The sequence below is a fragment of the Zingiber officinale genome, chromosome 7A (genome assembly GCF_018446385.1).
Source record: "Zingiber officinale cultivar Zhangliang chromosome 7A, Zo_v1.1, whole genome shotgun sequence".
Lineage (NCBI taxonomy): Eukaryota > Viridiplantae > Streptophyta > Magnoliopsida > Zingiberales > Zingiberaceae > Zingiber > Zingiber officinale.
The window spans coordinates 92,472,136-92,484,670 of NC_055998.1; the positions used below are offsets into that span (position 1 = coordinate 92,472,136).

General features: G+C 36.5%; 1 protein-coding gene across 1 annotated transcript; it reads right to left on the bottom strand.

Annotated features, from left to right (window-relative positions):
• Nucleotides 1-593: 593 nt before the first annotated feature.
• On the bottom strand, nt 594-2,361 carry LOC122001789 (glycylpeptide N-tetradecanoyltransferase 1-like). Its single transcript, XM_042556716.1, has one exon. It carries the CDS (start codon nt 2,158-2,160, stop codon nt 811-813), a length of 1,350 nt encoding a protein of 449 aa, XP_042412650.1. The 5' UTR covers nt 2,161-2,361; the 3' UTR covers nt 594-810.
• Nucleotides 2,362-12,535: the final 10,174 nt, after the last annotated feature.

The window sequence follows — 12,535 nt, forward strand, 5'->3', positions numbered from 1 at the left end:
TTTTGAGATCTTATCGACAAACTTCCAAAAGAGTGTTTGCATCAAAGCTAGTCCAATTTTAGTTCCAATATTGCATCCACAAAAAACCAAAAACCAACAAGTGGACTACTTGATGAGAATAGTAATTTCTTTTGGGGTTAAGAGCTAGATAAAATTCTACAAGTGATTTACAAAATGTGTGGGTTCACATTTTGGACAGATTACATATGTCAAGTCCATAAAATTGACTATTCCGGTGTGGTTTTAGAACGCAGATTTTACAATGGGCAACATATGCATTATACAGACAATAAAACATGATATCAAGAATCACATGCTAAGAATTCAGTCATAGTTGGTGCCTCTTGTCAGCATATGAAGGAAGGAAAACAAGAATTAAACTTATGCAGTTGTAGTAGCTACCGAAAGGTAGCAATTCATTGACAGACCTAAAACACACAAAATCTGTTACCAGTCATTTGGCAGTTATTTATACCTTAATTCACTACTAATAACAACTTAAGAGATCAATGTTTCACACGAGATGTTGCAACTTGAAAGAAGTGCCTTGGACAGTTTTTATCCATGAATAACAGCATAGTGACAGACACACGAGAAAAAAAATACTATCAGGTTCAGATCACATTACTGATTCTCAATGCAAACATCGACAATAACCAGATTCATTCTATAGTCTCAATGCAAGATCACCTGATCAGAACTTACAACAACTAGAAAATAATCAGACAATGCAACAAAGAGAACCTAAGTAAAAAATGCGCAAAAATGAAATGACAATTACCTGCCAGAGTTCCAACATTGTATGGCGAACTACAGAAGAACAAGCCCCAGTTCCAAAGGTGTCAAAGCATTTCTAAGTCTATAGTTGTATAGATAGTAATGAAGTTGCCCATCACCAGGCCCAAACTTAAGCTCCTTCAGAAAGGTCTCATTGTGCATGACATCAAGAGCATTGAACACATCATAATTCTTTTGCTTTGCCACAATCAGTGCATCATTCATCAGCTGGAGAAGTGAGGTTTTTGTAGCCACATTGTAGTAAGAGTAGGCAGCCTTCAACACTGAGTAATTTTGGTTATTTAGAATCGAAGAAGGAAGGGTATAAAAGCTACAGAAATCTGTAACTTCATGAGTCTCTGGGCTCTCAACCACATAACTGTCAACCACATCCTCAACAGGAAGAAGCCAATGCTCCACATCATTGTCATCGAAATCAGGTGCGACAACAAATTGGCTCAAGTATCCTTTTAGCAGCCGGGTGACTGCTGGAACATCACGAAGCTCCATCTTCCTGAATCCAGGGGTCATAGTTGCCTCAGGAAGCTTGTAAAGCCTGATCGTTCTGCTCATGGTCATACGAGCTCCGAGTCGAGAGAAGCCGACATCAATCAGCTTCTTGGGATTAAGCGAGCGATGCCAGTAGCGGCAAGTTGTGATAGGAGTCGGCAGGACTACCCCAGCTGTATAGGCAGCCTGCCAGATGTTCTCCAGATGCACCCGTCTAGTGACCTCTTTAATCATCACAGGCGCAAGACGCTTCGACCGCAGCTTCTTGTGGACGCACAGGAAGTTGACCTCAGCCATCCGGACAACCTCATCCCGCACGCGGATCCTGGCAGGTACGCCGGTGATGAAGGCAACGAGCTTCTTGGAGGCCTTCACCCGGACGCCGATGTGCCAGGACTTGAAGTAACCTGGCGGGCGGAGTGCCCAGTGGAGGAACTCCTTTGAGTAATTGAAACGGAACATGTTCTCGTCATCCTCAACGTAGTTGTTGCTCAGGAGAGTGTAGACCTCGGTGCAGGTGTGGTCGTCGTCCATGTCGCAGGTGGTCCATTCATAAAGCGCGGGGAGGTTGTAAGGCTCCTGCTTGACGGCGGAAACAGGAGTCGGCTGCTCGATAGGACCATCAGGGATGCTGCTGTCGCCGGCGTCCTTGAATTGCCCCACCGGTTGCGTCTCCCAGAAGCGGTGCTGCTTGTTGCCGACGGTTAGCGCCTGCTGGATCCTGCGGGCGACTGACTCAATATCGATCTCGGCCCCGGCCAGAGCAGAAGATGACGAACCCGAGCTCCCATGAGAGGCATTAGGAGCAACCTTCGGATCCGAGTTAAGGATTTGTTCCTCGTCGGGGGAGGAGTTGTTGTCGCCCACCACCATCACGAAGTTCGGGAAGAACACGAAAGAGATCGGAAAACAGGTCAGTGTACGGAGAATCGATGATCTACTCTGTGGATCAGCAGATCTCAATGGCCGAGGCGGATCAAGAGGCCGGTGAATTTTAGGGTTCGGCTATGGAATCGGAGAGGCAGAAAACGAGGAGCTTTATTCGTCTCCTCGTCTTTAACAATTGTTAACTTGGTTCGTAGCAGATCGGATCGGATCACATCAAATAGCAGTGATTATAACGGATGCAGGGGATAGTAACATATGGGTCGTCATCATTAATGGGCTCAATCAAATACGATTACAATCTGGGGTCCAATTAAGCCCAATGTGAGTATATATATACCTATTCGTTTTATGAATGTCTCCCCTTCCGTCATCCATTCAAAAGAACAGAGATCGTCTGATCTAAGATCTCTGAACTAATCCTGGACTCCCTACCCATTCAACAAGTGAGGTCTAGCTCACCCCACCAATGAATGCACAAGACCTCCCTTGGTCCAGAAAATATTGGACCAGAAGATCTGTTCTGCATTCAAAACCTTCACTTAACTTTTCCAAATTTGTTCCCTCGCTCTCTCTCCTTCATTCGTCACACAGTAGTTTCTATCACAGCTAACACCTATCGACAACCTCCTTCTCGTCCACCGCAACCTTCTTCTCGTCTGTCGCAACCTTCTTCTTGAACATGCTGGAAGCACCCCAAAGTTTTGGCGCTAAAAAATCTCGACGTTGTCACTCCAACCTCTCCCTTCTACTCCAGTGTCTATTTTTCTATTTGTAGATTATTTTGTCGATTGATACTTTGATCTTTCTACCTTGTCAATTTTTTATTAAGGTTTAGGGCCATAGCAGATTCTACTATGTACAAGTCCTACTACACAGTAGTTGCATCAGTATGAGTTTCATGTTGTAGCAGTTAAGTAATAATATTGCTATAACATGCAATGATCATGTTGTAACAGTTACTATCCAGTAGTTGCTACATTGACATGAGCTTCATAGTGTAACATTTACTTGATAGTAGTTATTATAATGTGTAATAATCATATTGTACTAGCCACTATCTAGTAGTTACTATATTAGTATGAGTTTCATGTTATAGCAGTTACTCGATAGTAGCTACTATAACATGCAATGATCATGTTATAGTAGTTATTGTCCAGTAATTGTTACAATGTCAGTTTCATGTTGGATGATTGACTGATAGAATTGTTTTTAAAAAAGAATCATAAAATTACAAACACAGCTCCAATATAAGTTTATGAATATTTTTGTGAACCAATTATAAATAGCTAAAAGAGAGCAATAATAATGGGAAAAACAAAATGAAGGTGAAAAAAAAGAAGCACACAATACTGGCAAAGTCTAGAAATCCATAGAATAAATATTTCTATTATAAGAAAGGGAGTTTGTTGATTCAAGTGATGTTACAACAGTGCCAAACAATCTACTCTTATAATATGAATAATAATTTTTGATTAATTTTTTTTGTTATATAATTTACAGGAAACTTGGCAAACATTATTTCTCATATTTCATTCGATAGTAAATTGTTTCATTTTAAGTTGTAATTCTCTTTAATCCTAATATATTGTTTAAACATGATTCTAAATGATGTATTTGATATAGGGAAAAATATAAGTTGTCTTTATTGGATGTCAACCGGGTGTTTATGACACCTGGATAGAAGTATCTAGATAAGTTATTAGTTTTAAGGGCAATATACATTAGTCCTTCAAGAGTAAAGAGGAGGCAAAAAGAGCTTTTGAAGCACACTTAAATAAAAATCTTGCACTTACCTCCTTTACATTGAGAGGAAACGAAAGTTCGTGTACAACTTCAAACATAGTATCAAGTTCAAACTCAGAGAGAAAATTATTGAAAACTAAAAAATTTAGAAAATTGAAAGATGCATTGGAAGAGATAAAGTAACAATTAGAATTTTTACAAATTAGTGATGAAGAATAAATATGGTATTTGAAATTATAGTGTTTATAGATCTTCTAGCTTAAACTCTTTTATGATGTATTTGTTGGTGTAGTTTGCACTAATAATCAAACTCAAATTTTGATGTATGACAAAAGTTAAAGTTAAATTATGTGATTTAACCTATTGAGTTAAGTGTGTAGGCTAACAGACTTAATGGATCTAGAGGACTAGACACAAGGTTAAAGTCCAGTCGGGTCAGGGAGGACTAGACAATTGGCAAAAATGTCTAGCCAGGTTAGAGATGACTAGATAGCTGACAGGAAATCCAGTCAGGTCGGGGAGGACCAGATGACTGGTTGAAGTCCAGATAGTGAATTTAGTAGGAAGACTTGGTGGGTCAAGAGGTCATAGTTAAGTAAATCTACAAATGGTAAGTGAAGGTAAGCATTGGAGGAGAGAGATTCAGTGAGGACGAGTCCTAGTGAGACTATAGGCGTTAATTCAACTTAGATCCATTTTAAAAATCTAGGTTGAGACCAAAACTAAATCTTGGTCATAGTAAGACGAGATCTAACTTTTATATATATATATTGTTAATGTATATATTTTTCTAACTTTGTGTTGTAGATACATATGTAGATCTTCGAATCCTATATGCATGACCATTGATAAAGCCTGATTCTGAGTTAGGAATCAAAAGATATGGCCTCCAAAAAATTACTGTATCGAACTAGTGATTGGAGGCGCCTCAAATGGATTGGAGGCACCTTAGATAACTTGGAGATGCCTCAGATTGCTATGTCAAAACCTTCACTAGACTTTTCCAAATATGTTCCCTCGCTCTCCCTCCTTCATTCACCGCATAGTAGCTTTCGTCACAGCTAACACCTGCTGGCAACCCCCCTTCTTCTCGTCTGCTGTAACCTTCTTCTCGAAAGTGATGACAGCTCTCTAAATTTTTGGTGTTGAAAAACCTCGACATTGTCACTCCCACCTAATAGTAGCTGCTATAACGTGTAATGATCATGTTGCACCAGCTATTGTCCAGTAGCTTCTACATCGGTATGAGTTTCATGTTGTAGCATCTTCTTGATAGTAGCTACTATAACATGCAATGATCATGTTATAGCAGCTATTGTTGTCTAGTAGCTGCTACAACTTTAGTTTCATGTTGGATGATCATCTGATAGAATTGTTTTAAAAAAAAATCACAAAATTACAAACTTGGCTCATACATATGTTTCTGAATATCTTTGTGAATCAATTATAAATAGCTAAAAGAGAAGAATAATAATGCAAAAAACACAACGAAAGGAAAAAAAAAGCACACAAAGTCCTGAAATTCATGGAATAAATATTTTTATCATAGGAAAGGGAGTTTGTTGATTCAAGTGGTGTTACAACAGTGCTAAACAGTCTTTTCTTACAATGTGAATAATAAATTTTGATCAATTTTATTTTATTTTTGGTTACAAATATCATTTCCCATGTTTCATTCGATGTTAAGTCATTTCATTTTAAGTTGTAATTCCCTCACTATAATCCTAATACATTATTTAAATGTGATTACAAATGATGTATTTAATATAGGAGAAATATAAGTTGCCTTTATTGGATGTCAATCGGGTGTTTATGACACCTGCATAACAGCGTCTAGATAAGTTACTGGTTTTAAGGGCAATATACATTAGTCCTTCAAGAGTAAAGAGGAGGCAAAAAGAGCTTTTGAAACACACTTTGATAAAAGTCTAGCACCTACCTTCTTTACATCGAGAGGAAAAGAAAGTTCGTGTGCAGATTCAAACATAGTATCAAGTTCAAACTCAGAGAGAAAACTATCAAAAATTAAAAAATTTAGAAAATTGAATGATGCATTGGTAGAGATAAAGTAACAGTTAGATTCTCTATAAATTATTGATAAAGAATAAATATGGTATTTGAAGTTGTAGTGTTTATAAGTCTTCTGGCTTAAACTCTTCTATGATATATTTGTTGGTCTAGTTTGTACTAATAATTAAACTCAGATTTTGATGTATGACAAAGGTTAAAGTTAGATTATATGATTTAACCTCTTGAGTTAATTGTACAAGCTAACAGACTTAATGAATCTAGAGGACCAGATACCAGGCCAAAATCTAGTTGGGTCAGGGAGGATAGACGATTAGTTAAAAGTTCAGCTGAGTCATAAATGACCAGACAACTGACAGGAAGTCTTGTCGGGACGGGGAGGACCAGATGACTGACTCAAGTCCAGATGGTGCATCTAGTAGAATGATCTGGTGGGTCAAGAGATCAGAGTCAAGTAAGTTTGTAAATGGTAAGTGAAGGTAAGCACCGGAGGAGAGAGATTCAGTGAGGATGAGTCCTAGTGGGACTATAGGCGTTAGTCCAACTTAGATCTATTTTAAAAATTTAGGTTGAGACCAAGACTAGATTTTAGTCTTAGTAAGACATGATCTAATTTATAAATATATATAAATTATTCATGTATATATTTTTCTAACTCTGTGTTGTAGATACATACGTGGATCTTCGAATCCTACTCGAGTGACCACTGACAGAGCCTGACTCTGAGTTTAGAATCAAAAGATATGGCCTTTAGAAGATTGTTGTGTCAAACCAGTGATTGGAGATGCCTCAGATGAATTGAAGGTGCCTCAGATGAATTAGAGGCACCTTGGAGTAGAAGTTTTATCTCTTCTGCATTGGATAAGGCCTATTGGAGGCCCTAGGTCATTGGAGGCGCCTCTAATGACCTATGTAAAGCAGTTTCGGCCAGCAACTATAGAATAACCAATTTATGGGCTTCCAAACTAATTTGACTTCTCCTTGTTCGTGCTATTGCTCTTCTGGCGGTTCCAGAAGAGGCATTTAGTGAATTACCCATTAATAGGTCCATGGGACCTAGGTCTTGGAGTAAGAGTCGTTGAAAGCTCTAAACCAAGTAAAAATTGAATCATGTTTTTACTTATTTGTTTATTTCACTTTCTTACTTAATTGTCCGCTGTGCACTTTATTTTTTAAAATAAAAAAGTTAATTTTCTAAAACAACATGATTCACCCCTCCCCCTCTCACGTGCATCTCGATCCAATACATAGTTGTATTTGTAAACAAAGAATTAGTACAAGATGATTAACTATTAAAGTTAATATAATTACTTATGTTGAAATTTATTTGGGAACAGACACTTTCTTGACTGTGAATGGGTGGACATGCATTGTGGCATGGAGTTTAGGGTGCCAGTTGTCATAAGACAATTTGCCCATTCTTAAAAATAATTGAATCTACAATCATCAAACATACTCGATCATCAACAAGAAAATATATGTTGTAGTATAAGATACAAAATACTACTTACTACAAGGTTTTATTGCTCCAAGTATACTTCTTTTTCTGTTATGGAATTATAATGTATAATCTCATATTTTTGTAAATCAAACACTACAAGGTAATAGTGTTTAGTTGGTTCATGATGCACGAGATAGAATATGTATCTGAATTCATTATTAACATTGGTTTGAATCGTATGCACAAATTCTTCAATCCCCATCACAAGAAACATAACCTGTGTAAAAATCAAAGTCAGAGTTGCTGCATGTAACAAACTATTATGGTTAAAAGAAAAGGAAACTCAACCTATAGGGGAGTCAGGCGCACAAAATATCGATGGATGGTAGGCATGATCACTATGCTTCCCCTCATTAGCTAATATTGTAAGATAAGCATTAATGCATTCCCTGTCGATTAATATATTCCAGTCGAATATCGTTAACAATGAATTCATGTATAATAACATTACATCTGTCGACCATACTGCCTATTTTATCGAGCTGCACTAGAAAAAACAACGAAGAAGCAATCAATTTTGCATCAAAGTGGAACAAAATATTAAATCAGGAGAAGAAAAAAACATTATTATAAGAACAGTTATCTCACTTTAACTTCTTGATCCTCTACACTGAATCATCAATAACTGGATCCAACTTGTTGCTAAATTGGTCATATACTTGCTTGACAATTTTATTCTTCATCTCATCGAGGACTTGAATTGGATCCTTTTTCATTTCTTCAATGTCTTTGCCTTTTGGAACAACATTTCCTTTGTCAGTTACTTCATGGCCACCAACAAGTTCCTATTGACCATCCATTTCACTATCCATTTCAATTCCACCTCTCCCTGGTAACTAGGTAGACTCTACAACACCTAATTTGCTTATCAGGCTTCTGGATTTTGCCTTTCCTCTAATAGGAGGCATTTATTTTAGCACAAACCTTTCTTTTTTTACCAATATCAGAAGGCCCGTAGTGTTGGTGCTGATCCTAGATGCACTAACTTGGACTGTTCGATTTCCTTATGTAGTTGAACTATTATAGCCTCATTTGAATCAGTTACCAATTCTTTTAAAGTTATCAAATAGTGCTTTACAATAATTAACTATTTGAATTCATTAATCATGTTGTCTTTTTCAGATATAACACTGTCTATATCTTTTTTTTCACCTCTTCAACGCGATTAAGAAGCTATTAATTTTATTTTTCCTTCATAGAGATGATTAAGGAACCATTTATTTTAACCTTATCCACACATTGAAGAAGATCTCCAATTTCTTTATCCTTTTGAGAGATTATAAGGTCTTTTTCCTAACAATATATGTAGGTTTCTTTTTCAGGACCATGTTGTAAAGTATTAGGTGTTAGGATGTATACTAAAAGTCTAGCTTTTTGTATGAACATTTATTTTGAAATGAGAATCACATTGGTTAAATGTCTGCATTTAGTTAAATGTAGTTATCCATTTAATTTATATTGTAGATAACATAGTGTGTGGTGCCACACAGAAGATCATGTTACCAGTTCCTTATAAATTATAAATAGTAGCTCACGACCGAGATGGATAGGGACAAACTATTGGAATGATTGTAGTATAATTTGATATTAGTTTATCTTGACTATAAAATTACACTAATACACTATGTATATATTAAGTAGGACCATTTGAGGTTGTTTATTTTATATTGACTGCATAAAAGAACAAAATCTCTGTTATTATGGATATGCGTACTCTTAATCCCGATGTAATAATAAACACATATACTTAGTATTTATTTCTTTAATTTATCAAAGGGTGAGATTTATTCAGTTAAATCAATAGACCCGATAAGTTGAGAAATAATATTATTTATATGGTGTGTTGTTGATTATAAAAGGAAACTATGCCCTAGTAATCTAGGTTGATGATGCCCCCTTGAGGAGCTCATAAGAATTATCATGTAAACTCTGTAGGTGGACTTAGTCCGACATGATAATAAGGTTGAGTGGTATTACTCTTGGAGCTAGATGTTAATTAAGTGAGTTGTTAGTAACTCATTTAATTAACGGGCATACAATATCTTAAACACAGGGAGACTAACACACTCATGATAAGAAGAAACCCATATTGTAATATGAGATTGGTGCAGTAGTTCAACAATAACTCTTTAGTGGTATGAGTTATTATTGATAAACTTGAGTTGGGTGTTCGGGTCGAACATAGGAAGCTCAAGCCCATCAGGAGGCCAAAACCAATTCCTCCCCTCGGTCCCTGTTGTAGCCTCTATAAAAGCTCACATTCACCCGTTTTGGTTTTGCTTCCTACCCAAGAAAGGGGTTGACCACATCCTTGCTTGGTGCCCAAGCAAGGGGTCGGCCAAGCCTTGCTTCCTACCCAAGAAAGGGGTCGGCCAAGCCTTGCTTAGTGCCCAAGCAAGGGGCCGACCAAACCAAAAGAAAAGAAAAGAAAAGAAAAAGAAAAGAAAGAAAAAAAGGGAAGATTTTTTCTCAACAAAATTAGAGATGTTTCTAAAAAGAATTACGTTGATTCTTTCTTAGAAATTTTCTAAAAAGAATTATATTAATTCTTTCCTAAGAAATTTTTCTAAAAATAATTATGTTAATTCTTTCCTAGAAATGTTTCTAAAAAGAATTATGTTAATTCTTTCTTATAAATTTTCTAAAAAGAATTATACTAATTCTTTATTAAGAAATTTTTCTAAAAAGAATTATATTAATTCTTTTTTAGAGATTTTTTCTAAACAAAAATCTATTACTTTTTCTCCTTTTTTATCTGAGGTAAAGGGTTATAAAAGGAGAGGAGGTTATGCCACAAAAAATAATCAATTAAGAATTGATAACTTTCTCTCCACAACTAAAAACCCTCTCCTTTCCCTTGAGGTCGGTGCCCCATCTTTCTCTTTTCTTTTCTTTCCTCTAGGGCCAACGCCCCACTTCTTTTCTTCTTCTCTTTTCTTCCCTCTAGGGCTGGCACCCCATCTTCTCTTGGTGGCCAGAGCTTGGAGGAAAAGAAAATGAAGAGAGGAAGCACCTTGGTGGCCAAGGGTTTGGAGGAGAAGAAGAAGGAGGCGTTCCTTTCTTTGCATCCTTTGGTGGTAGGCAGCTTGGAAATAAAAAGGGTTCGGGTGTTTTTTGTCTTGGTAGATCGTCACCCACATGAGGTCCAAGAAGAGGAGAGGAATACAGCAGAAGATCAAGATGTCTTTGTCTACAAAGAAAGGTATAACTAGTTATTTATTCCGCATCACAACTAGTTTTATTTTCTTTGTATGGATCCTGAAATACTAACACAAGAGGCTAGCGATTTTGTGTTTTCATTTTTGTGCTTCGATTTTGTATTTCGATCTTGTGCTTTGATTGAGGTCTCTGTAGTTAAACCTAAGATTACTATGAGAAGTTTAAATATTTAATTTCTTTGAGAGGCTTTGTCTAGGAAATGGTGAATGATCTCATAACCAAGAAGGTCTAGTGCCTCGCCAACGACCTGGAAGCCAATCCTTGAAATAGATATTTAATCAATTTCTGTAATATGGTTTAACTTCTGAAGAACACAAGGGTTGAACTTGGAGTAAAAATGTTAAGTTTCGTTTCCAATCCAAGTTTAAGTTTGAAGAACGAACTTGGAGTAAAAATGTTAAGTTTCATTTCCAATTCAAGTTTAACTTCTGAAGAGCACATGAGTCGCTAGGAAACGTTCTGTGCTTGTATAAATTTTTGTACAGGGGAAACAGAACGGTATTCCGAGTAGCACTCAATAAGTGGTATCAGAGCTATTTTTCTGCCTCTGTGTGTTTGGTTTTCAATTAAATTATGCACGGCTCATACATAAGTTTAGGCCAGATAATAGTAGGATGTGCTAGATAGATTAACTCTATGGTTGTAGGCATCTTAGATCTAACTATTATGGCTTTTGTGTGCTTGTGTGTGATTTGAACCCTCGAGCATGTCGAGGTTGTTGTGTGTGCATGATTGTAATAATTAAATATGGCCAGTTGCCGTATTATTATTATTGTTATTTTACATTCTGTTCGATCTAGATTACATGTACATTCCCTTGTGGAATATAGGATCGATAAATATAAAATTTTATTTTTATCGTGGATCGTATCCTTGCAAGGCGTGGTGCTATTTGAGGACTAGAGGCGCAGCGGAAAAGGAAGCAAGATAGATGCGACAGCTTGATCCATTGGTGGCATACGCAATGGCTTAATCCATTGGCAGCATATTGGAGGGCAGCGTTGGATGAAACCATAATAGTTGGAAATTTTATTTTCATATTTATTGCCTTTATATGTTGTTTTATGTGCTGTGATGTGTGTTGTGATGTGCGTGCATGATTAAAATTCCTCATTTAAATAACTAAGTGGGAGAGGGTTTATTTATTTAAATTCCATGGTCTTCATTACTGATTTGTAAGTGATGCATTCAAACTTGCGCGTTGGCTTTAAGTGTCTTCCTCTACATCAGATGAGTTTGTTTGCAGATCACTAGATCAAACTTCCTCTATGGATGATTATAGGAAATTATTTAGTTTTGTGTGATATTCTCCATCTAAAGGGGCACAATTCTAATTAATGGACTAAGTATCAAGTAATGGTATACACTTAGGCGCATTTAATAATATCCTCCCCATCGGAGTCACTGCTATTATTTTGTGTGACCGAAGATAAACCAACGATTAATTTTATTTGTCATAAAGTTAGGTTGACAAGATAATAAAATTAATGGGTAAAACCTCTTCTTACAAATGTTTGAATTAGTATACGTCCACACTATCGTGGCATACTAAATTCACGATATTTTGAGGTGTTGGTGAATTTAAATTATATTGTTTGAGGAATCAATATTATTTTAAATTCTAAAGTTTTGACCAAATATCTTATTTTGTGATTCTCAGGGGTTTAAAATGGCTTGCAATCTTCTCATTGTTATTTTAAAAGAAAATAAACTTACTGGCCCCAATTATATTGATTGGAAACAAAACTTGGGTTGTCCTCGTAGAAATGAGAACAATGAAGGTGTATCTTATTCATTAGTTGTCAAAATATGTTTAGTGGTGTTATCTACCGGTACCTGATGTGTAGATACGGGAGCCATTGATCATGT